General features: G+C 40.1%; 1 protein-coding gene across 2 annotated transcripts in view; it reads right to left on the reverse strand.

Moving 5' to 3' along the window:
* Positions 1-2,516: 2,516 nt before the first annotated feature.
* Positions 2,517-26,421, reverse strand: part of ZFYVE9 (zinc finger FYVE-type containing 9) — a 185,438-nt gene continuing 161,533 nt past the window's right edge. For both annotated transcript variants that reach the window (XM_082834095.1, XM_082834094.1), the window contains 6 exons: positions 15,378-15,528; positions 13,221-13,301; positions 9,885-10,047; positions 6,425-6,530; positions 4,178-4,354; positions 2,517-2,752 (listed from right to left, as the gene is read on the reverse strand). In XM_082834095.1, coding sequence (XP_082690221.1) covers positions 2,591-2,752; positions 4,178-4,354; positions 6,425-6,530; positions 9,885-10,047; positions 13,221-13,301; positions 15,378-15,528 — 840 coding nt within the window. In that variant the 3' untranslated portion in view covers positions 2,517-2,590. The remainder of the gene's footprint in view (positions 2,753-4,177; positions 4,355-6,424; positions 6,531-9,884; positions 10,048-13,220; positions 13,302-15,377; positions 15,529-26,421) is intronic.

Below are 26,421 nucleotides of genomic sequence, written 5' to 3' on the forward strand. Positions count from 1 at the left end.
GCTCGGTGGGCTCCCATTCTTTTCTTGCCTTAGAAGCTCCAAGTCTACGGGAAAGGTCACAATCCCAGCTCTCTGCAGCCACCATCAGCAAAGGCTGTGGAGAGGCAGATGTAGAAGGTTGATTTCCCCCACGACGGAAGAGAACTAAACCTAGCTAGACACACTTGGGCCTCAGAAAACAGCTGTTGCCCTAAACGTAGTTCCACAGCCTGTAATTGCCAAGTGCTAAGCCCAGCTCCAGCCACTGAGGAGCAGCCTCTCACTGTCTCAGAGGCCTGCGCTAGCTTCCAGGGGCTTCTTGGAGTTGTGCTTTCACTGAAGAGGGACCAACCTCTCGCTTGGCCTGGGTGTTTAGAAGATGCCAGTGCCAAGGAAGTGAGTTGCCCTAGAGCAGTGTTTTTCAAACTGTGGGTTGTGAAATCTATTTGGTCTGTGACCAAAATAAATTCTTAATGAAGGAGAAAATGATCAGAGTGCATCACATATATTATTTGGTAAACCAAATATTATTTGGTAAATCAAATCTTGGCTTCTAATACCACTTCCTCTAAAAAAAACAAAAAAAAAACAAAACCAGGCTGATTCCAAGGCTGGGACAGGGTTAGCCCAAGATGGCCCTGGGGCATCTTGTTAGGCCAGAAAAGGAAGTGTTCAGAAAAATGTTAGGAGCATGTCACAAGGATGTGGGAGCTCACCTGAAGGGGTTCTCTCTGGCCAAAGCTGAGACCATTTGAGCACTAAAATAATGAATTAGCACCATTCAAAAAGTAATCCCAAGTCCATAATGAAAACTAATTACATGAATAAATAAGAAAGAAGGGCTTTTGCTTATAGATAATCAAGTGCAACTGATAAAGGTAGAGGAAGCGCTGGAATTGAGAAATCATTTGTAGCCATTATAGTAAAAGATCAATTCAGACAGGAAACATCAGAGAATGCTAACTTGTAAGGGGAAATTTCAGTGAGCAAGATATCTGCATGATCTGCAAATATCTCTACACGTATTGGTTATTTGTTCCAAGGGGGAAAATATACAGTGGACAAACTGGACCACACCTTGACCAGGTGATGAAAATTTACCATCAGTGAGGGGCAGAAGGACATTAAGTGACCCCTGATGTAGGTCACTTAAGTGACCCCTGTTGTGTCCTAAGAAGGACACAACATCACTTAGGTAGGATTCTGGCCAACAATGTGTAATTCACCTAATTATGAGGAAATACCAACTGAATACAAAATGAGGCATTTTCTATTAAGAAATGAGTTGGGGGAACCTTATTCACCAAAAATACCAATGACATAAAAGATAAAGGTGAGTCATGACAGCAACTTACCATGTCTGTCTTATCATGCTGGAAGCTTCACTGGAGGGGAAAGATGCTGTGAAGGACATTATTGGACAGATGCTAGGTTAAAGTATCACACCGAAGTTGAGAACTGTCCTATGATTATGTAAGAATATGTGCTAATTTTTAGGAAACAAACATTCAAGTATTTAGGGATAAAGGGCTATGATGTATGCAACTTACTCTCAAGTGCCTCAATTTTTTATGGAGAGAGAAAAGGAAAGGAACACTGATAAAGCAAATGAGTTAATCTGTGAACAATAGCTGAATCTGGGTAAAGCATACGTAGGTGGTGGTGGTGGTGGACTTTTTAACTTGCCACTTTCCTGGAAGTTTAAATTATTTCTCAATAAAATATTTTTTTAAATACCTACAGTGTAGGGAATTCCCTGGTGGTCCAGTGGTTAGGACTCTTCACTTTCACTGCCAGGGCCCAGGTTCGATTCCCTGGTCAGGGAACTAAGATCCTGCAAGCGGCAGGGCATGGCATGGCATAAAATAAAATATCTCTAGTGTATATTATAACTAAAAATGTCTTGGGTATATTCTGTCAGCTTTCACAGAAAGGCCCGATTCAGTGTCTCATCCACTCTGGCAGATCTTGAGAGATCCTGTAATTGGCTCTACTATCCAGGTGACCTCATTTACACTGAGTCGCCCTTCCTTGAATAGAAGAGAGATAATCCTTTGGGTCTTTGATTCACTTCAATAAATAATCTAGTAAAAACAAAAAATCTAAGTGTGACTCCTACTTGAAGTTGCTGTGATGTAACTGGGACAAGATCAGCGTGAAACTGTCCTTTTTATATCCATCCTATACAAAGAGTTCAAGACTGATGCTTCAATTTTTATTTCCCCTCTGCCCTCCCACCCCACCCTTGGTGATGGCTGTACCCATCTGAACATTTCTGAGCACAAGACCAAAAGTAAGTCTTAAAACAGAGGAGCAGAACTCTTGTCTAAACAGTAACAGAAGGGGATTAGCTGCAAGGATAGCGTAACTGTGGTGCAGTAACAGAAGCTGCCCAGATCTTCTCGGTGGACAATGCATAGAAGACTTAGAATTATGGAACATCTGTCCCCCCACCCACCCTTTCCCACCCCGTCCCCCAACTCCCCACCCTACCCCCTCCCCCATTAATAGTGTTAACAAAATCTTAATTTTCCAGTTCTAAAGTGCAAATGATTTGGGTATGACTGCTGTTGCAACAGGTCTGAACAGAAAAAAATGAAGTCCTCTCTGTCTATGCGATGTTTTCCAGAATATAAAAGATGAGTTCCATGACGATGGGGCCCTCACTGAGCTGGCAGGCCCCTCCATGGATCACCGGCACCAAAGCGCTGTCCAGATCGTTCATGTACTGCGAGGGAAGGGGCTGGCCATTGCTCCCTGCTTGATAGCCAACCTACACCACAGAAAGAAGGGGATGAGAGGTTACTGGACAGAGAAGATCTCTCCAGAGGGCTGAGGGCCAAGGAGGCTGAGCAGGAAAGGAGATGTCCTTCTTGGCCAGGGGCTAGAACTGGCAGTAGACACAAACTTCTCCTTCTCTTCCCTGAATTGTCATTTACCATCCTATCATTCATCCTGCCTCTACCACATGATAGCTGTGAGACCTTGGGCCAGACACTTAATCTGTTAGGGTCTTAGTTTCCCAGGAAGGGGGGATGGGACACAGAGAGGTATGGAATGTCAGCAGTAATGCGTAAACCTTTGGTTGTAAAAATTAAAACGAGAAATATACTGGGTAAACTCCCTAACACAACAGGAACTGAACACTTGTTCTTCCATCCATTCTTCCACACACCATCTTCTGAACACCTACAAACACAGGAATTCACGGATGAATGTAAACGGGGCCCCTGCCCTCGACAGCCCTACACATTTAGCAGAAAAATGCTTGTTCTTAAATTGTTTTATGTGCGGTAATTCTCCAGCCAGATTTTCAGTACCATTTGAGAAAGGACCGTAATACCTCATTTGTATTACCTTGACATGCTTAGTATAGCACTGGGCAAGACCTTTAGTAGAAAATAACTATATCTGTTGACTGATGACTAGTCAGGAAATGCAGCCAAACATATAACCTTTCACATTTTCCCTGATAATGACATAACTCTGCATCAAAGCAGGAACACTGGGACATGTCACATGGATCTAAAATCCAAAAGAAATGTAGGGAGATTAGAGTGCTAGGCCACAGGAGAGAGACACTGGGGAAAGGAAGTGGGGGCAGGCTGCACTAAGACTGGATTGTGACTACAAACAGCATACAAAAAGGTTAATAAGTAAGACAGGGAGGGAAGCCCGGCCACAGGAGACCTGAACTGACAGGAAACCCAATGGGGAAATAGTTCAAGTCCTAGCCACTAACTAGCTTGGAAATGTTGCCAGTAAGGGGTGGGAGCTGCAGAGGCCAGTCGGCAGAAATCTTCTGTAGTTTAAGAAAACGACAGGATATGGGACAGCTTAGGACCTGCTCTCTAAAGGAGGCAGAATGATTCCCAAAGGGCGGGGCTGGGGAGTCTCAAAGGCTGGCCCTGATGTCATTCACACCGGAGGTGGCCGGTCCTCACACACACTTCTTAGCCCACACTAAAAAGAAAAGTCCTTGCAAGAATTCAGGGGAGGAAGCCAGAGAGTTCCAATGGTTCAGAGAGTCTGACCAAGCAGCACATCCAGCTGTATTACCAACAGAGGGAAGGCTAAATACTATATCTGGTCAGGCCCAAGGTCCAGAGACTTATACTCTCTGGGTTGCAGCAGGAAAACTCACATGTCAGAGAACAGACACTGCCCAAGGCCCGCTTCAAAGGCTGAGACTCTTTACCTGATCTGAGTCAAGTGTCACACGTAGTCCCAGTTTAGTCATTCCATCTTCCTTCAGAAGCTTCAGGTGGGGACACAGAGCAAGACAAAAAGCCTTGGCAACATGCTCGGTCAGTCGGCTGTGATCTGCGGGATCACTCAGGCAACTGTGCTGGTCATCATTTTCTAGGAAGAACACCTGGTCCCCAAACAAAAGAGAGTTTTAAACTTGTGCCTAGGAGATGTAGGAAGAAATGAGTACACCAACTCACGTGTATGAGCAACCTGATTGCCTAAGATGTGCAGGAAGACCTCGGACACCACGAGGTCCTTGGGCCCAGAAAAGTAGGGCACTGACATCTTACATCTAAGAGACAGCCTCTGCCTCTCACAGTCTCTGCACCCACAAAATGGTAGCTGCTATCTGCCTATCTACCTGAAAGCCATGGCCATGCTCATAATGGTATGTTCTACGCAGAACCAGGAATGGCTTACATTTTGCACTGTAAACTTGTAAAAGGAATCCCTAATATGTGGACAACTTTCTAAGAGAACGGACCTTACAGATCATGTCACCCCACACCTTCATATTACTGATTACTCATAGAAGGGAGGTGGCTCGCTCAGGGCCTAGACCAGAATCTGCCTCTTATCACAGACAGTTTTTCCCACCACATGGCTCTGCCACTGCTGAGGCCAGAGCTGTGTCAGTGTCCTTGAACTGAGCACTGCACTGGGCGCAAGCAGAAGCATAGCAGATTTGGAACTGAGACTTGAGTCCTAGTCACATAGAGGGGGGTCATGAGCAAGTCCTTTAGCTTCTTAATGCCCGGCTTGCCTCTGTAAAATGGGAAGCACCTATTCTCTCTGGTTATTATAAAAATTAAATGATATAAAAGCAAAACGTAAAAGATACAGATACGCAAATACACAAATGCTTCTATATACCATGCCCTAGCTTACTGCTCAAGCAGTGGCTTATACTAAGAACACTGCAAAGGGGCCACTCTGAAGCCCTACGCCCGATGCACTAGTGAGAATGGCAGCATGAGATGATGGAAGGAGCTCTGGAGTGGGACTCAGGAGACTTCTGGCCCTGGCTCTGCCAGCAACCAGCATTAGGCAAGTCACAAGTCACCCAGCCTCTCTGAGACTGTTTACTCATTATGTAATTTCTCATTTCTCATCTCCCTACCTCAGTGGGTTACTAGGGAGCAAAAAGGAGGAAACAGGTCAAACTACTTTGTAAGCAATAAAGCCATTTACATGTTCCAGACCCTGCACTACTCAAAATATATCAAAGGGATGATCATTACAAAGCAAGCAGATAAAACCACTCAGCCGCACATGAAAACACCAAGCATGGTATGAAAGATAAGGCACTTGGAACAACATCTCAAGAACTGAAGAACCTCTAGTCTGTGTGTTGTCAGGAACCAGCTAGTAAACTTGGGTAAGGCATTTAAACTCCTCCCCTGGCCTCGGTTACCCTGTGTGTAAAATGGAAAAGGTAGAAGAAGTCAAAGAACTTCTTAGATTTAAAAAAAAAAATAAGATTTTTAAAGCTGCCAGAAATCCTAGAGATCTTATAATTTAATACTTTATTTTATAGACAAGTATAAATGAGGTTCAAAAGAAGTTGAGACACAGGACCTACCTGTTTACTCTCAGAAAATAAACTTTCTGATTTGTCTGACATGTACACATATACAGGGTTTCTGCCCTGTCCTCTCATTCCCAAGTTAGCCTCTAACACAGCTTTCACGTTAAGGAACAATAAAGTGGAAAAGAGCTTAGGAGTTGGCCAGATCTGGGTTTGAATCAGGACTCAGCCATTACTTAGTCGCCATGTAATCTTGGACAAGTTAGTTTCTGAGCTTTAGTTTTCTTATTGGTGAGGTAAGTCTATTTTTTAAAGACTGCGTTATCCAAGACAGTTATAACTGCAGCATAACCAGTCCAGCTTTCTGAAGAATCCAGCAAAGATAGTAGGCACCCTTCAGAGATTCACCCTTCTTGAGTTCCAATGTTAACAAATCTCTAAAAACTAGTTCATCGGGAGGAGATGTCTGACTGCTGCAGGCCGCACTTTGTGCATTTCTTCCTAGTGAGCTAAGATAGACCAGAGAGAATTGGAGTATAGAAGGTAAACAGAGAGATTTTATTTATTTATTTTTCTTATCCTCCAGAATCAGCCCAGAATGTGTCTCTGGGCCGAGCAAAAGTTGTCTTCAAAGGAGGTCAAGGATGCCAAGTTTCATTTCCTTACCTCTGTCCATCTGATGACTTTTCCATTTGCTTTATACTCTGATCCATGGAATATCTTCACACTTGTTATAGACTCCATGGACTTCCCATCTATGGGACTTATGACACTAAAACAGAGACAAAAGGAAAAAGATGTAAGCAGCTCAAAGTTAGAAGAACCACTTCTCTTGTCTTTTTACTAATTACACTGGGTGCCTTGCTGAACACATGTGTAAAACATCATAAAAGAAGAAGCCACTGCACAAAAATGTACATGAACAGAGCTCTCAGGGAAGGGCCTATGCACTGAAATAATTCAGGGAACACACATATGACAAAGGAGTCCTGATTCCAGGAGCTGGTTATTTAATGTAAAGAAACTGTTTACTCAAGCCTGCTCTCTTCCTCCAGTGTTCCTCCCTTCAGTGACTGCACAGCCCCACCAATGCTGCTCTCCCCTGGCTCTGCCACAGCACTCCGCTCCTGACTGTGACAACACTCATCACATCATACTCTCCAGACGTCTGCGTATTGGCCTCACAAATGAACTTCCGAAAGGGAGGGTATACGATATACTCACCTCTGTGTGCTACATTTCCAGGTCTGACACACTGCTTGGAATGTAGGCGGTTAATAAGTATTTATTGATTAAAGGAATTATTTGACCAAGTATGTTAATTATGACAGTGCTGGTGTGAACTGATGAACATGTATCTATATTATCTATCACAACAAACTCCCTTCAGTGCTACATTATCACTTCTAGATTCCTGAATAGAAAGGCCACATTTTATGGTCGTGCCCTCTCCAAAATATAGCAAGTATAAGTATGTGGAGATACATACTCATTCCAATGAGGATTCCAAAGAATTGTCGCGAAGATTCCAAACTTTTCCTAACAATTTTCAAACCTGTTTATGTTTTTGAATCTCTATGTACAAAAGGTCAAATTTAACCTAAATTGGGATTCGCTTCATTTGACTGAATTAAAATTATTTAACCACTGTTAAGTTTAACTTCTAACTCATCAGACAATGTCAAAAATAGAGCAGCCTCAGTTGATTAACACTCTTTTGAGAAAGGCTACCCTGACACTGTGGAACAAGCTGGAAAACATTCAGTCTACACACTACAAACTAAACTCCTGGGTTCAAGAGTCTTCCCTGACTAGTTCTTGTCCTTTGTTCTAAGATGCTGCCACTGGCACGTGTTGTAGGAAAGGGCAACCTACTTGTTGTTAGCTACCAATACCTTAAGGCATCAGATTTTCAGTTTATCAACTTTTTTGTCCTAATAACCATGGAATTTGTTGTGACAGATAATATAGACACTTGTTCATCAGTTCACACCATCAACCTAATAACCAAATATAATAGAGAATTAAACACAAATTGATTTTGAAATTTTCCAGGAAGTATGGGAAGATAAAGGGTTATTTGTAAAGTAGGCAAACACACTCATTGATTTAGAAATTGCTTCCTTTTGTTCAATAACAAAGGTTTTAAAACGATTTTTTAAAAAATCTTGTTGTAAATGCCCTCTACCTGCCTTTGCTTCTGCTAGTCCCTCAGAATGGAATGCCCACTCTGCCACAGCTATGCAGCAAATGTCTACTCATCTTACCAGACTCAGCTCAAGCAGCAGCCATTCCTCTAGGAAGTCATTCCCGAATACTGCCCGACCACCTCTACCAAGTTCCTCATTTCTTTTTTATCTTCACTGTCTCCTATAGAGTTTTCTATGAGCGTCTTCCGAACTTTGGTGGACTTATTTATAACTATCTTCAAAACCAGAGTAAGTCACCTGTCAGCAAGGACCACGTGGACTTCATTTTTGTATTTTCAGAAGCCCACACATAGAGTTATTGCCTGAAGGATGAATGGGAGAAAGCTTAATACAATGAAGTATGACATATTCAATTAATCAGTTTTTTAAAGAACCTACTTGGGGGACTTCCCTGGTGATGCAGTGGTTGGGAATCCACCTGCCAATACAGGGAACACGGGTTCGAGCCCTGGTCTGGGAAGATCCCACATGCCGCGGAGCTACTAAGCCTGCGCTCTAGAGCCTGCAATCCACAACTGTTGAGCCCGAGTGCCACAACTACTGAAGCCTGCGCCTAGAGCCCATGCTCCGCAACAAGAGAAGCCACTGCAATGAAAAGCCCGCACATGGCAGCGAAGAGTGGCCCCTGCTCTCCACAACTAAAGAAAGCCTGCACGTAGCAACGAAGACCCAAACGCAGCCAAAAATAAATAAATAATTTTTTAAAAAAAGAACTGCTTGGTGCTGGACAGTGTTTTAGGTGCTGGTGACACAGAAGTAAATAAACCAGCAAAAATTTCTGCCCTCATGGAGCTTACATCCCAGGGGCAATATAATAAAATAAATAAATAACAATATATGTTAGAGAGTTATAGGTGCTCTTAAATATAATTCAGGGGAGGGAAGAAATGTGTATGAGAGGCTTATAATGTAGTAGGCTGGCCAGGGAAGGCCTTATTGAGAAAGTGACATTTTAGAAAAAACTTGAAGCAGGGAGGGAGCAACTCGTGGCTATATAGGAACAGGGTATAAGTTGAGAAAACGGAAGGTACAAAGGTCTGAGGGCAGAAGCACAGCTGATGTATTCGTGCAAGAAGCCAGGTGTTGCTTCTGAGAAGTGGGCGGAGGGATTGTGTAAGGTCTTGTATGTCGTAAAAGACTTTGGCTTTTACCCTGAATGACACTGGAAGCCAGTGGCGGGTTTTGAGCAAAGAAGTGACAATGCTCTGGCTGCTGTACTGGAAATTTATTAGGCTGGGGGAAGGAGGAGGCCAAGACTAGAAACAATGAAACCAATTAGGAGGCGACTGCAATAATGCAGACCAAATGATGGCAGCAGGGGTAGTGAGAAGTAGTACGATTCTGGAAATATTTTAAAGTAAAGCTAACAGGATTTACTGTTGGACTAGGTGGTAGGGTGTGAGACAAAAGCGTCAAAGATGACTGCAAGGTTTGGGCTTAAACCATCAGAATAGAGTTGCCATGTACTAGAGAAGAGTATAGGATTTGAAGCCCAAGGAGGTGGTTTTCAGTCCTAGCCCTGCCACTTCCTAGCTTTATGGAGTCATTTATCCTTTTGGTGTTTATTTACTCATCTGTAATGCAGAAATAACAATACTAGTTGTTAAATGAAACAAAATTAGCAAAAGTGTTTTGTAAACCAAAAAAGGCTTAGGTTTTACTATTATCTCAAAAACTTTAAAGGGATTGCTTTGTTTCATCAACTCCTTCCCTCCTCCTCCCTTCAAAAATATGCACAGAAACTCCTTCAGAAATTAAGCCAAGAAACCAGAAATTTAAAATTCCATGTTATGATACAAAGCAGTCCTTTCTTCTTAGGCAGGGCTTTCAGTAAAGTTATAAAACACCAGTATAGACCAAACCCAGAGCCTAGCCCATAACGAAATGCCACAAGGGGGGAAGGTCGCCGCATTTACCCCTTGTTGACATTCTTGTCGTCATCCACCCACTGGATGTGGATGTGCTCCTGGGGATCCTCGGCATCTGCCTTGCCACAGGTGACGGTGAAGTCCTTCATCTCCCGCAGCGCCTGCCTCAAGGCATCCATGTTCTCTGCAGTGATCTGGACCATAACGCCATCTGAGAATCAGCACCAAGACAATACAGATGGAAACAATGCAAAGCCAGGTAGAAGGGCAGGTGAAACCCTGTACCTGGCATCTAGCAAATCCCTCTAGGATTAAATGTAAAACTCTGTTCTGTTTTCTGAAGCTGACAGATACAAAGAGGTTTTGTTCTTTGAGCTGAACCTCTTACTCATTGAAAGTGTTATGAGGAGCAAATGCCAAGATGGATGGATTCTGCTTCAAACACTTGCCTGTTGATTTCACTTCAGGCGCAACAAAGTTTGTCCTGAGACTGCTCAAAGGGAAAACTTACACATGGTCACGTCCCTCTTTTGGACACACAGAGGATTTTGTTCGTATTTCCACTGATGCATCTATCATGCTCTGATCATATTTATTCGTTTGCATTTCTCGCCTTACTATGACTGCATACAGTGAAGGCCGGTAAGTGTTTGAAAATAAATCACTGAATAAACAACAGCAGTGGGATGGGGAATAAATCCATTTATTGACTAGCAATAAGGCAAACCTACCACATGTGTTTTATATGGGCTACCATGTAGCCAACAGACGATAACTATTTTGGGGCTGCTACCTACCTGAGTCAAAGGCAAATACTGAAATTGAGGGAGAAAGTTGTCACATGCTGAGCAATTACCCTGCTTCGTTGACACAAAATTTTCTCAGCTAAGATAATTTCTAAAGAGCTTCAATAAAAATTTCATAAATAGGCAGCTAATTACTCTACTGACACACACACACACACATTGAAGTGTAAGGCCTAAGAAATTCCCAACCCAAAGACATAAATATAACTTTTAAATACATTGCTTTGCATTTGTAAGAATCTGTGTCAGTTCAATTTATCATTTTGACAACATTGAAGGTGTGCTTTTTAATCACCTTATAAAGACACAATTTCAAAGGTAGTCAATATTTGATCACATAGGCATTAATTAGTCATTTAAGACCAAAGAACTGCTTAGCTCCTAGATATCTTAATTTCTTAATAGAGTGTTTCTGCTATGTAGTATAATAGCATACTTTGCTCTTCACTTGCTGTTTTATTAAGTTTACCAATAGAGGAGATCAAAGTCAATCTCTTTTAACACACATAAGATTATCTATGTATTTCAGTTAACACAATGGAATCTACCCTCAGGAAAAACTGCCCTTAGGGTGCTGGAGTGAGCTACTGTGGAAATTAAAACCTGTCATTGTGTGTGCAGACTATATTTTCCAAAGATGACCACTATATGTCCCATCTCACATGCTTTTCTACAATGCTACCTTTCCATTTCCCCATCAAGAAATGGAGTCTAACTTCTCTCCCTTTGAGCAGGCTTATGACCACTTCCAACACTAGAGGATGGTGGAAATGACACTGTGTGACTTTCAAGGCTGGGTCATAAAAACCAGTGCGGCTGCTGCCTTGTGCTGGAGCACTTGTGCTTGGGAGTTCTGAGCCACCATGTAATAAGTCCAACTATCCCAAGGCAGCATGCTAAGGAGTCCAATGATAAGGACTCTGGTCATTACTCCTAGTCTTTAAATCATCCCAGCACAGGCCCCAGACTTGTGAGTCAAAAAACTTTCAGATAATTCTAGCTCCCGGCCATCAAGTAACCACCAACCTTCAAGCTATCCCAACTGAGGCCCCAGACATCACTGAGCAGGGTCAAGCCAACCCTGCATTGCCCTGTCAAGGGCAGACCCAGAGGAATCAGTGAGCATGATAAAATAGTTGTTTTGAGCCATTAAATTCTGGTTTGATTTGTTATACAAGAGTAAACTAGATCAAAAAAAAGTGAGGAATAGTTGACAAAGAAAATAAATATCCTGTGATAAACCATAATGGAAAAGAATATGAAAAAGAATGTATGTGTGTGTGTGTATATATTATATCTGAATCACTTTGCTGTACAGCAGAAATTAATACATTATAAATCAACTAAACGTCAATAAAATAAATTACAAAAATCAATTAAAGAAAATAACCAATATGCTCATTAGCCTTTCATTAAATTTCACTTAATTAACTTTTCACGTCAATTATAGCAAACCAGCAGCAAATGAATCCCATTCTGTACACCAAATGGTGATTGCAGCATTCTTGTGGGTAATTGGGGCTGAACTTCATCTACATATTTACAGATTCACACCAGTGATATATCTGAATTCAGACTATGACCCTTTGGGTACCTTATTCCAGAGCTCTGAAAAGCCATCTCTTAACTTTTATGTTGGTGTCCCATGATACCTCTACCACTTACTCCCTTCTTTGGAGAGCTAGGCAACCTTATGACAGTTTTAATTAGCTTTAGAGTGAGATGCTATTGAATAAATAATAGGAGTCAGAAGTCTATGGCAGGACTTCCCTGGTGGCGCAGTGGTTGGGAGTCTGCCTGCCGATGCAGGGGACACGGGTTCGAGCCCTGGTTCAGGAAGATACCACATGCCACGGAGCAACTAAGCCCTGTGCCACAACTACTGAGCCTGTGCTCTAGAGCCCGCAAGCCACAACTACTTAGGCCGTGTGCCACAAACTACTGAAGCCCATGTGCCTAGAGCCTGTGCTCCGCAACAACAGAAGCCACTGCAATGAGAAGCCCGCGCACCGCAAGGAAGAGTAGCCCCTGCTCGCCACAACTAGAGAGAAAGCCCACATGCAGCAACGAAGACCCAGTGCAGCCATAAATAAATAAATAAATAAATAAATACACACATACATACATACATACATTTATTTAAAAAAAGGAAAGTATTCAGATTAATTCATTTGTTTAGAACTGACAGGTAGCACAAATGAGACTAGCTGGAATTAGACGTCAATCCAAAAAAGAAAAACAACGTCTACGGCAAAAGTGTCAAGGCTTCCTTTTTTGTTTGTTTGTTTTGTTTTGTTTTTTTGCGGTACGCAGGCCCCTCACCGCTGCGGCCCCTTCCGCTGCAGAGCACAGGCCCTGGACGCGCAGGTCCAGAGGCCATGGCCCATGGGCCCAGCCGCTCCGCGGCGTGTGGGATCCTCCCAGACCGGGGCACGAACCCACGTCCCCTGCATCAGCAGGCAGACTCCCAACCACTGTGCCACAAGGGAAGCCCAAGGCTTCCTTTAATGTCCCTTGTTTTTCAGTTGTACAGTTAGGACTGAACTAATGTACATGCAGTAAATAACTCATTCTTTACCTTCCACAATACTGGACTTGGCAAGATATCCTGAAGAGGATTTCAGAGCGCCACTGAACACAAAGAAACTGGCACCAGTCACTAAAATAGCAATAGAAATAGTTTAATGAAGAAAGACTCTGAGTTGGAGGGGTTGAAAATAATAATGAAATATTTGGTAGTTGGGGACTCCAACCATCATCATACAGAAAACAAAAAACACCGACTCTATACACCACAATACACAAGTAACCAATAATTCAAATACTAATGATAGCTTAGAGAATGAGGTTTTAAGATATACTCTCCCATTCTGTTTTGTGCTTCCTTCAATCAAGAAGCAAAGAAATCTTAGTGGTCATGACTAGGGTTTGGTCTGCAGCTTGTTTTTGTAAACAAAATTTTATTTGAACACAGCCATATCCATTCATTTACATATTGTCTATGGCTGTTTTTGAAGTATGATGCCAGAGTGTTGGCGACAAAGACCACAGGCCTGCAAAGCCTAAAATATTTATCATATTCACAGGAAATTTTGCTGACCCCTGATCTAATTCATTGCTTTTTTTAGATCAAATATATTTTGAATATGGAGATATGGTTGCCAACTATTTTATTTACCAAGTGGAGCTATTAAAAAAACACCTATTTAAAAGACAAACACCTCTTCATGAAAGAAAGGATATTTAATTACATTTAGCTTTATGAAAACTGCACTACACTTTTTATTTCTCCACATCTTAAACTGGACTGAGCTATTCCACCTTCCTACCCATTGGCCCTACAGTATCTCTAATGGGTAGGTGATCCAGCCTTTGTCAGAGACTCCTAGTGACAGGGAGCCCACAAAGCACAAGGCAACCATTTCTATTTCTGGATAGCTCTCAGTGTTACAGAGTGTGCTCTCAAATTGAGCCCAAATCTAGATCCTTGTAGCTTTCACCCACTGGTGCTGGTCTTTTGTAGCTATAGAGAGTAAGCTGAATATTGTTTCCACATAATAGAAAACCTTAAAAATAGAGATAGCTATTTTTCACCCTCTTTCAATCTGTACTTTTCCAGTTAAACATTATACTTTATTCAAGAGGTCTTCCTTTGACCTAGTTTCTAAACATCTCACAGGTCTTGAATCATCCTCTAAAGACCTTCTAGTTTTATCACCAATTATGTTAATGATATCCAGAACTTATTCAAATATTATAGATATGATTTGACTAATAGGGAGCATAGTGGATTTATCACCAACCTATTTTAGATAGCATATTTGAATATACATGTGCTCAGTACCTTTTACGCCTTTACTAAACAACTGATTTAAAAAATACACTGAAGACAATGACCTACAGTATGTCTACTAGAGAAGTATTTCATAAAGCATACTAAAGAAAGCTAGTTTTAGGAGATATTCTGAGGGAAAAAAAGATTCATGGTCAAATAAATTTGGGAAGGTCTAGGCACTATCCTGCTTTTGTAAAATCACAATACACATCAGTTTGTTAAAGGCTCTGAAAAGTCCTGCAGTAAAGAAATCTGCTTAAACTTGTTTAACATAGGATTTCTCAGTCTAATATAATAAGCTAAACTTTTATTTATTTATGTGAATATTTTAAAAAACCATAGAAGCTGATAAGACACTTTAGGAAATGGCACATTGAGCAATGCTTCTTAAATTCTCATGTGTATTTGAATAACACAGCAATTGTGTTAAAACACAAATTCTGACTTAGCAGAGATGGGGTATGGAGTCTTCATCTCTAACAATCTTCTAAGTGATGAGACCACATTCTGAGTACCACCGAATCTGGAAGGCTTCCTTCAGAATCCTGTCAACCTATTAATTTAATTAACATTCTTTGGGTATGGTCATTCAAAAAGCTCTAAATCCACCTACGCATATTCTCACCATGGGGCCTAGTCTTCTACCTTCAAATATCAATGCTGGCTCTGTCAGTATCCTGAGGCAGTATTTTCAAGATGCTCCCCTCAATAACAGAGATCCCATTTGCAACTCTAAGTCTGGGTAGTCAACATACTCCTAAAGAATAAGCTTGGAAAGGTTAATTTAATCAAACTGTGGTCACCTATTCTGACAGTGAGTGTTATGGGGCTGACATATCCAACTCTCCAGTTTCAGTACAATCTTCCATTCTTATAACCTCAATCAGCTCAAACACTCACCCTTTCTGGGTTGATTGTGAATACTGATAGCCTGGGTCTGATAGTTGCCGTCATCGTTCTGGACACACACGAGATGAGAGTCTGCCTTCTCATTGAAGCAGGCACCTCCTGCCAGGACATGCTCATTGGACTTGTTCATGGCTTTCATCATCTGCAATCAAAGAAAGGCTAACTTTCTTATTCTGCCAAGAATGGGCATTTTTTGGTGTGTCTGATATAGCACCACTCCACAACTTCTCAAAGACAAAAGAGAATATTATTATTTAATTAAAGTGACAAAGGAGCTACCAAATAGTGAAAAATCAGTCACTATTAGTAAAAATTCACATACTTGTTGAATTCTCTCTATAGTTTATAGGTGATTTATATTACAACCCAAACACATGACATTTTGCATTCATTTTCTGTCTTTTTATTGCTGCACTAAACGCAAATAACTAAAATTAGTTTAGCTAATTACAATAGTTTCTCCTATCCACTGGATTCTCTGAGAATATATATACACTGAAATTCTAAGTCAAAAGAATGTCCCATATTTAAGTCTATCTTGCCTTCTTTTTCTACATCCATACAAAGGAGTGCTTTCCTCTACAAATATATGAACTCCATTATTTCTTAGTTTTATTAACTTATGTTTGATATCTTCAATGAAATCACTTACTAATATTTTGCTTTGTTCTTATAAAGAGAGTTAAGGTGATAATTCTGAACCTAACCTGGAAAAACTCATCGGCCACCACTTTGTATCTAGTAAATAAATCTGAGCTTATACCATCTTGATGCTAAAATCTGGCTTCTCGTTGAAACAGGCTAATGATAATTTATTCGTTTGTTTTTATTCCCATTTTTTCCTTCATGTCATCATTTGTTCAACTTTCTAATTCAATCTTTTTAAATGGCTTTGATCTTTTGAAAACTCTAGTTTAAAACTTTTATTTTCTTTTACTCCCCTCTTCTTCTTACATTATAAACTGCAGTGTGAAAAACAGCAGATGAGTGTTCTGATACCTTTTATATTCTTGTATCACTATACTCAAAAAAATGTATTGAAATAAAATTCACGACATAAAATTAACCATTTTAAAGTGAACAACTCAGTGGCATTTAGTACATTCACAACGTTCTTCAACCACCACTCTTATCTAGTTCCAAAACACTTCCATCATTCATTCCAAAGTAAAATCCCTCACTCATTAACCAGTTTCTTCCCATTCCCCCCTCCAACCACCAATCTGCATTCTGTCTGTATTCTGGATATTTCATATAAATGGAACCACATAATATGTGACTACTGTGTCTGGCTTCTTTCACTTAGCATAATGTTTTGGGAGCTCATCCATGGTATAGCATATATCAATACTTCATTCCCTTTTATGGCTGAATAATATTTCATTGTGCATACACACCACAATTTGTTTAACCATCCATCCATGAATGTTTGGGCTATGTCGGCCTTTTGGCTATTGTGAATAGTGCTACTATGAAAATGTGTGTACATGTACTTGTTATGAGGACCTGTTTTCAATACTTCGGAATATATACTAGGGGTAGAATTACAGGGTCATATGGTAATTCTATGTTTAACTTTTTGAGGAGCTGCCAAAATGTTTTTCACAGTGGATGAACCATTTAAAATTTCCACCAACAGTGTACTAGGTTTCTAATTTCTCTGCAGCCTTGTCAACACTTGTTATTTTCCACTGTTGTTGTTGTTTTTTATAGCCATCCTAGTAGGTATGAAGGAGCACCTCATTGTGGTTTTGATTTGCATTTCCCTAGTGACTGATGACATTAAGCATCTTTCAAGTGCTTGTTGGCCATTTGTATATCTTCTTTGGAGAAATGTCTCTTCAAGTCCTTTGCTCGTTTTTAAATTGGATTATTTGTCTTTTGTGTTGAGTTATAAGAGTTCTTTACATATTCTAGATCTAGAGACCAGATCCTTATCAGATATATAGACTGCAAATATTTTCTCCCATTGTATTGGTTGTCTTTTCACTTTCTTGTTAATGTCCTTGGATGCACAAAAGGTTTTAATTTTTATTAAGTCCAATTTATGTATTTTTTTCTTTTTTTGCTTGTGCTTTTGGTGTCATATCTAAAAATCCACTGCCAAATCAAAGGTCATGAAAACTTATCCTCATGTTTTTTTCTAAGAGCTTTATGGATTTAGCTCTTATATTTAGGTCATTGATCCATTTTGAGTTAAACTTCGTTCATGGTTTGAAGTAAGGGTACAACTTAATTCTTTTTATATGTGGATATTCAGGTGTCCTAGTACCATTTGTTGAAGACTATTCTTTCACCATTAAATAGTCTTGGCATGCTTGTCAAAATCAACTGGACATAAATGTGTGAATTTATTTCTGAGACCTTAATTCTATTCCGTGCCAATACCGCACTATTTTGATTACTGTAGCCTTGCAATAAGTTTCGAAATTGGGAAATGTGTAGGCTCCAATTTTGTTCTTTCACAAGATTATTTTGGCTTCAGAGTCCCTTGCAATTCCAAATGAATTTGAAAATTGGCTTTCCATTTCTACAAAAAAAAAAGGCCACTGGAATTCTGATAGGGCTTGCACTGGATCTGTAGATCACTTTGGTAGTATTGACATATTAACAACATTAAGTCTTCCAATACATGAACATGAGATGTCTTCCCATTTATTTAGGTCTTCTTCAAGTTCTTTCAACAAGTTTTATAGTTTTCAGGTTTCAAGTCTTTTACCTCCTTGGTAAATTTATTTCTCGGTACTGTATCGATACAATTCTGAGATATCATCATCTCCTGGTTTGACTTTGTTATGTTTATAACTCTTACAAAGTTAATATTTTGATATATAGCTGTATCGCCAGAGGCATCCAAACAATAATTAAATATTCCTCTCACACTAACTTTTATCAACCCATTAAAACAAACCAGTTCTATCAGGGTTTTCCAAAGATTACTTTTAAATAAGTTTTTGCAAATAAGATAAGTCAGCTAGAAGATTCCTACTTAGGGAAGTCAATAGATAGACTAATTTAGGTTCTCATTTGCAATTTACACTTGTATCACATGAGGGAAACGGCTACAATCATATACAGTAATTCTAAAAAAAATATCCATCGTTTCTTCCAAATCATTAGGCTAAAGTGGTTTCTAATTTTGTCTACATTGAACAGATTAAAAATATTTTCAGGAATTCCCTGGCAGTCCAGTGGTTAGGACTCAGCGCTCTCACTTGCAAGCCTTGGTTCAATCCCTGGTCGGGGAACTAAGATCCCACAAGCTGCACGGCATGGCCAAAAAATTTTTTTTAATAAATAAATATTTTTGATTCAGACATTCTGAATAAATTAGCTAGCCTCTAAGAAAATCATTTCCCTGGATGTCAATTTCAAGTCCAATGAGATTTTTAAAACTTCGTACTTTTTTAGAAATGAATGAACAGATTTTTTTTCTCTTAAAACTATGTTCATTTATACCAAAAGGAGAATTTCCCAGATATTCAAAGGATCTTACTGAACATAAAATAAACTTACACTTGTCATATGATGATATAAATACAGGATTTTCCATTTTATTTGTGCCATTTCTCTGCTCTGTCAATTCAAATTCTGTAATATCTCTTGACCTATCACTATTGCCACTGCAGTTCAAGACCAATTACCTCTTTTCTGGATATAATAACAACTTTATAACTGTTTTATCTATGGTCAGTCTCTAGCAGCACTGACTCATTCCACATGTGAAATAAAATTCTTAGTTTATGGCAACACAAGAAAAATTTAAACATAAAAAATTCTCTCTGCCTTTTGGCTTCCTCTCTCCCCTCTACTACTGTGCACTGTGAATCGGCATTATGCATCCACCAAACCTCCCCACTGGCAGAAATACCTGCTTAACCATGAATGCAACATTCTCCTAGCTCCAACAAGACCACTTAAAAGATAACATTGCTTCTGGATCTTGTAAGGGGGCCATTTTTTGCAGATCTGGATTGTGTAAACTGTCAGTAATATGTCATTTAGTGTACAGCACTCTGTCTCAAAAAACTTATAATTGTGCTCTGAATTCTAATGGGCATATCATTTCTCAGAGCTTTCTGAGATGCTGTTCTGGGTTATAATCCTCAATTTGGCTCAAATAAAATTTTTCTTTTCTTTCTTAGACTGACTGATTAATTTTTAGTCCACACAGAATGTTCCCACATTTACAAAGCACAGCTCTGATCATATCACATCTTCCCCACCTTGTCTTCCATTCAAATCGCAAGCGTCCTATGCTCTAACCCCAAACCAACTTTCTTGTCTTATCTCTCTTCCTACTGTATCCTTACAAGCAGGATTACTTCCATTTTCCATCTCTGAGCTTTAGCATACGCTATTTTTTAGTCTCCCTTTTCTTCTCCCGTATCCAAGCACCTGAAAAAGCTGACCCCAAATCAAGGCTTAGGAAAAACACCAACTCCTGCATATAGCCTTCTTTAATTCCCTATCAGACACTAATGTGACCACTCCCCTCTTTGAACTGCCATAGCACATTCTTTGCATTTCTTATATGGCATCATCCACATTCAGTCCTGGATCTGATTAACAGCAAGGATTCAAGCCAGACTGCCTATATTTCAATCACGGCTTTGCTACTAACTAGCTGTATGTCACTGGGCAAGTTACTTGATTTCTCTGTGTCCCAATTTCTTCCTCTGTAAAATGGGATAATAAAAGTAACTATTTCATGGGAATTCCCTGGTAGTGCAGTGGTTAAGAATCCGCCTGGGGGCTCCCCTGGTGGTGCAGTGGTTAAGAATCCGCCTGCCAATGCAGGGGACACGGGTTCGAGCCCTGGTCCGGGAAGATCCCACATGCCGCGGAGCAACTAAGCCCGTGCACCACAACTACTGAGGCTGCGCTCTAGAGCCTGCGAGCCACAACTACTGAGCCCACATGCCACAACTACTGAAGCCCGTGCACCTAGAGCCCGTGCTCCGCAACAAGAGAAGCCACTGCAATGAGAAGCCTGCAAACCACAATGAAGAGTAGCCCCCACTCGCTGCAACTAGAGAAAGCCCACATGCAGCGACAAAGACCCAAAGCAGCCAAAAATAAATAAATAAATTAAAAAAGAAAAAAAGAATCTGCCTGCCAATACAGGGAACATGGTTTCGAGCCCTGGTCTGGGAAGATCCCACATGCCACGAAGCAACTAAGCCCGTGCACCACAACTACTGAGCCTGTGTTCTACAGCCTGTGAGCCATAACTACTGAGCCTGAGCGCCTAGAGCCCGTGCTCTGCAACGCGAGAAACCACCACAATGAGAAGCTCATGCACTGCAATGAAGAGTAGCCCCTGCCCGCCACAACTAGAAAAAGCCTGCACGCAGCCACGAAGACCCAAATGCAGCCAAAAATAAATACATAAAAATAAATTTTAAAAAGTAACTATTTCATGTGATGAGGACTAAACAAATTAATATTAATAAAGTGTTTAGAACAGCACCAAGAGCATAATAAGCTCGAGTGTTTGTTAAATAAAATTTGTATGCTCATCTCCTCCACACTGCTTATAAAATCGTAAAGCAACCTTCAAGTCAGCAGCAAATAATTCAATTGAGTACATTTTATGAGATAATGGGATTCAGACCTTCCTAAGAGCTCACAAATTAGTGGCAATGACATACTGATAAAAGGCAGGAAGCAACTTCTGTAACAACAGTATGTGCAAAATCAATAACATCTATGAAGTGCCAACCATGAGCCAGGCACTGACCTAAATTCTATTTTGGTCTTATATCAAAAGGACCATTTTAACATACCAAGTGAAGCAGTACATAAGCTTTATTTTCCTGTGTTTCCCACCCCCAGAGTCTAACCATTCACACAATCACAAAAACCAATTAAAAAAATATAGTTCTAGGGGAATTCCCTGGTGGTTCAGTGGTTAGGACTTGATGCTTTCACTGCCGGGGCCCAGGTTCGATCCCTGGTCGGAGAACTAAGATCCTGCAAGCCTCACGGTGGAAAAAAAAAAAAGAGAAAGAAACTTTAAAAAAGAATGTAAAAGATGTACAAATATTAATATATTATACAAACTTAGAGGAAACAGAAATCATTACAGCTTAGAATAATCTGAAAAGGCGGCCCCCCAAAAAAAAAGATGGGAACAGAGGAAAGAAGGAGTGATACTGTCTGGAAAATGGAGAATTCTAGGAAGGTTTCCTAAAAGCTTTAACATTTGAATTGGTTTTGAAATCAGGTACAGAGGAAGAACACTTTGGATAAAGAGAAAAGCATGAGTAAAGGAAGAGAAACAGAACTGAGAAAGGAACACCGAAATGAATAACAATGGGACAGGTGGAGGAATATCCTTCCCTGGAGATATTTAGGGAAGATATAAATATTTGTCCTTCCAGTTAGCTCGGGTTCACTTGTGTCTAGAACCTGGCATCTACCTTCCAGGTCTATGGGTCTACATATCATGAACCATGAACCTTCACTCATTCATGTACCAAATACTCAATGAGCATCTAATGGGTACCAGGCACTGTGTTAGTACTTGGTTTATTCAGGGTGAACAAACAAATCTTCCCTCACAGAACTTAGATTCTTGTGTGTAGAGGGGGAGGAAAAAAATTAAATAAATAAGTAAAACACTTTAAATGTTAGACATTGATAAGTGCTATACAGAAAAATAAAGCATGAAGGAGGACTAGGAGTACTGGCTAGTGCAATTTAATATTGGATACTTAGGAGAGGTCTTACTGAAAAGTGAGGGAAAAGCCATGGGAATATGTAAGGAAGAGCCTTACAGGCATTTAGAATAGCTGGTGCAATGGCTGTGTGGTTGTAGCATGTTAGCAAGCCAGGCAGTTTCAAGGAACATTAATTAAGGACAGTGTGACTGAAAAAGGAGAGGTATAAGAAGTTAGGTTAGACAGGTAATGGTTTAAGAAGTACAAATGCTATAGAAGACTTCAGTGATAGTTCTGACTGGTATGAAAGATCTTCGAAGAATTTTGAGCAGAGGAGTGACATGATTTGACTTAGTTTTAACAGGATCACTTGGGCTGCTGTGTTGAAAATAAACTGATGGGGGAAAGGCTACCAATAAGAAGACCAGTTAGACATGAAAGGATGTTCAACATCACTAATCATTAAAGAAAAACAAAACTACAATGAGGTATCACCTCACACCAGTCAGAATGGCCATCATCAAACAATCTACAAACAATAAATGCTGGAGAGGGTGTGGAGTAAAGGGAACCCTCTTGCACTGTTGGTGGGAATGTAAATTGATATAGGCACTATGTGGAACAGTATGGAGGTTCCTTAAAAAACTAAAAGTAGAACTACCATATGACCCAGCAGTCCCCCTACTGGGCATATACCCTGAGAAAACCATAATTCAAAAAGAGTCATGTACCACAATGTTCACTGCAGCACTATTTGCAATAGCCAGGACACAGAAGCAACCTAAGTGTCCATCGACAGATGAATGGATAAAGAAGATGTGGCACATATATACAATGGAAAAAGAAACAAAATTGAATTATTTATAGTGAGGTAGATGGACCTAGAGACTGTCATACAGAGTGAAGTAAGTCAGAAAGAGAAAAACAACTACTGTATGCTAACACATATATATGGAAATCAAAAAGAAAATGGTTCTGAAGAACCTAGGGGCAGGACAGGAATAAAGACACAGACATAGAGAATGTATTTGAGGACATGGGGAGGGGGAAGGGCAAGCTGGGACAAAGTGAGAGAGTGGCATTGACATATATACCCAACCAAATGTAAAACAGATAGCTAGTGGGAACCAGCCACATAGCACAGGGAGATCAGCTTGGTACTTTGTGACCACCTAGAGGGGTGGGATAAGGAGGGTGGGAGGGAGACGCCAAGAGGGAGGAGATATGGGGATATATGTATATGTATAGCTGATTCACTTTGTTATAAAGCAGAAACTAACACGCCATTGTAAAGCAATTATACTCTAATAAAAATGTTTTAAAAAAATGAAAAAAAAAAGACCAGTTAGGAGACCACTACACAAAACCAAGATTAACTTAGACCAAGACTGGCCCAAGGATTGAGGGGTGGTTGGGTTCCAGATATATTTGGAAGGTAGAGCCAGAAGAATTTCCTAACAGACTGGACACAGAATATGAAAGAAGCCTTAAAGATGACTCCAAAGTTTTAAGCCTGGTAACTGGAAGGATGGCACTGCCATTAACTTAGGGAAGACTACAAGAAGAGGAGGTTTTGAGGGAATATCAGGAGGTCAGAATTGAACTTGCTAAGCTTGAGATGCCTATGTAAGTAGAGATGTCAAGTGCGCAAGAAGACACTCAAGTCGAGGAGTTCCCTGGTAGCCTAGTGGTTAGGATTCCAGGCTTCCACTGCCGTGGCTGGGGTTTAATCCCTGGTCAGGGAACTAAGATCCTGCAAGCCACGTGGCACAGCCGACAAAGTTAATTAATTAATTTTTTAAAAAGACCCTCAAGTCTAACAAAACAGGGAAGACAGTCAGGCTGAAGGAAGATATTTGGAAGACAACATCAGTATAGAGACAGTATTTAAGGCCAGGAGACTGGATAGCTCACCAAGGAAATGGATAGAGACAAATAAAACTTACAGGGACTGAGCCCTTGAGTTTTTCAAAATGAGTGAAATATGGGGTCAGAAAGAGGGATGTACGGAGATAGAAATTAAATTGTGGGAGATGAGGGATGCCGAAGGAGTCCAGGGTTTCTTGTGGTGCTTGAACACAATGAGATTAGAGCTGGTAGTCTCAAAGCCAAAAGTGGCAGCAAGCCTGTAAGTGCTGGGAGATAGGGAAGGCCAGGGGTTTGGCTAGAAACAGCACTCTGAAGCCACTATTCACCCCTATCAATGGGCATGCAGTGACACTGGAGGGAGGGGAAGACAATCTTACTCTGAACATGCAGTGTTCAGCAGTGACCTCCTGGTGCAGTCACTGGAGGGAGAGCAGCCAGGGCTCCTTCTTGGGGATCCTTATATTTTCATTTAACCTGTGGTTAAATACTGTCTTCCATGTATAACACTGGAAACAGCTATGCTAATAATCAATGGAACAGCACCTCCTTCCTCTGCACTATTTTCCAGAGCAGTTTTCACCAACTCCTTTCATTCTTTTGAAAAGAAGACTATCAGTTCCTCCATCCCAAGAGAAAAGAAATGTATTCCTTGAGGGCCAGAAAATAAAACATTCCTTAAGCAGATTTTAGGGCCATCTGTTTTTATTTGTGCTACAATGAACCTTTAAAATTATGCTTTTGTAACTTCACATTTCTCTGAAGAATATGTGTAGCTTTGAACTAAAATAAACCAAAACTCTGATTTTAGAATTACACAGGGAAAAGAATCTCAAGAGGCCATTCAGCCTAAATTATACAAGACGGGGATTACATAGATATACAACTTCACAGATTCTTGCATTATATCACAACCAATATAAATTTCTCTATTTCTCTCTGGTTTTGAGTAAAGAATTAATACAATTTTGTTCCTTTTTGCTTGAAACTTTGACATGAGGTTAACTCTTTGGCTCTATTCCCCCTGTGACATGATGAAAGTTTGAATGTCCACTACATTTCTTGAAAATTTTTGTTATTTTTTAGTTATATTTAAAATAATTGGCAAAATGTACATATTCAGTACATATTTAAAGTGTACAATCTGATGAATTTTGGTATGTGTATATACCCATATAAACACTCTACTCTGTTCCACCAATCTAGAAATACATATTATACCAAAACCATACTGTCTTGATTAACCTACCTTTAAAATAAGCCTTAACATCAGGTAGTGTAAGTCTTTGAATTATGTTCTTTTTCAAAGTTGTCTCAGCTATTCTAGATTTTTTGCATCTCCATATATATTTTAGAATCAGTGTCTCAGTTTCTATTTTGAAACAGCCTGCTGGTATTTTGATTGGGTCTGTATTGAAGCTATGAATCAATTCCGGGAGAAATGACATCTTAACAATATTGAGTCTTCTGATTCATAAGTATAGTATATCTCTTCACTTATTTGGGTCTTCAATTTCTCTTAGCAATATTCTGTAGTTTTCAGTGTATGAAATAGTATTGTTTTTTAAAACAATTTATTTATTTATTTATAGCTGCTTTGGGTCTTGCTGCGCATGGGCTTTCTCTAGTTGCGGCAAGCGGGGGCTACTCTTTGTTGTGGTGTGTGGGCTTCTCACTGCGGTGGCTTCTCTTGTTGAGGAGCATGGGCTCTAGGCCTGCGGGGTTCAGTAGTTGTGGCTTGCAGGCTCTAGAGCACAGGCTCAGTAGTTGTGGCGCACGGGCTTAGCTGCTCCACAGCATGTGGGATCTTCCCGGACCAGGGCTCGAACCCATGTCCCCTGCATTAGCAGGCATATTCTTAACCACTGTGCCACCAGGGAAGCCCTACTGTATTGTTTTTAAATTCCAATTTCTGATTGTTAGTATACAGAAATACAGTTGACTTTTACACAATGATTTTGCAACTCTGATAAATTCATTGGACCACATCTAGTACTATTCTGTAAATTCTTTACAATTTCCTACATAGACAATAATGTTATCTGTGAATAAAGACAATCTTACTTCTTTTTTTCATCTGTATTCCTCTAATTTTGTTTTATTGCCTTATTACATTGGCTAGAAGATCTACTGAAATGCTAAATAGAAATAAGAGTAGACATCATCTCCTTGTTCCCAATCTTAAAGAAGAACCAGTCAATCAAGTCACTGTTAGATATATTAATTTTAAGTTTTTCATAAATTCTCTTTATTAGATTGTAAAAGTTCTCTTCTATTTTTAAACTGCTGATATATATATATATATACATATACATAGATAGATATCTCTCTATATATATAGAGAGAGAGAGGGTGTGGGGGAGAGAGAGAGAGATTGAATGGAAGTATGAGTTCATCAAATGCTTTTTCTGCAGCAGCTTTTTCTTTTAACGTGTTTTTCCTTTCTATCCTGTTAATATGCTGAGTTACAGATTGATTTTTGAATGTTAAAGCAATTTAGCATA

The sequence above is a fragment of the Leucopleurus acutus genome, assembly GCF_964270905.1.
Source record: "Leucopleurus acutus genome assembly, chromosome: 2".
Lineage (NCBI taxonomy): Eukaryota > Metazoa > Chordata > Mammalia > Artiodactyla > Delphinidae > Leucopleurus > Leucopleurus acutus.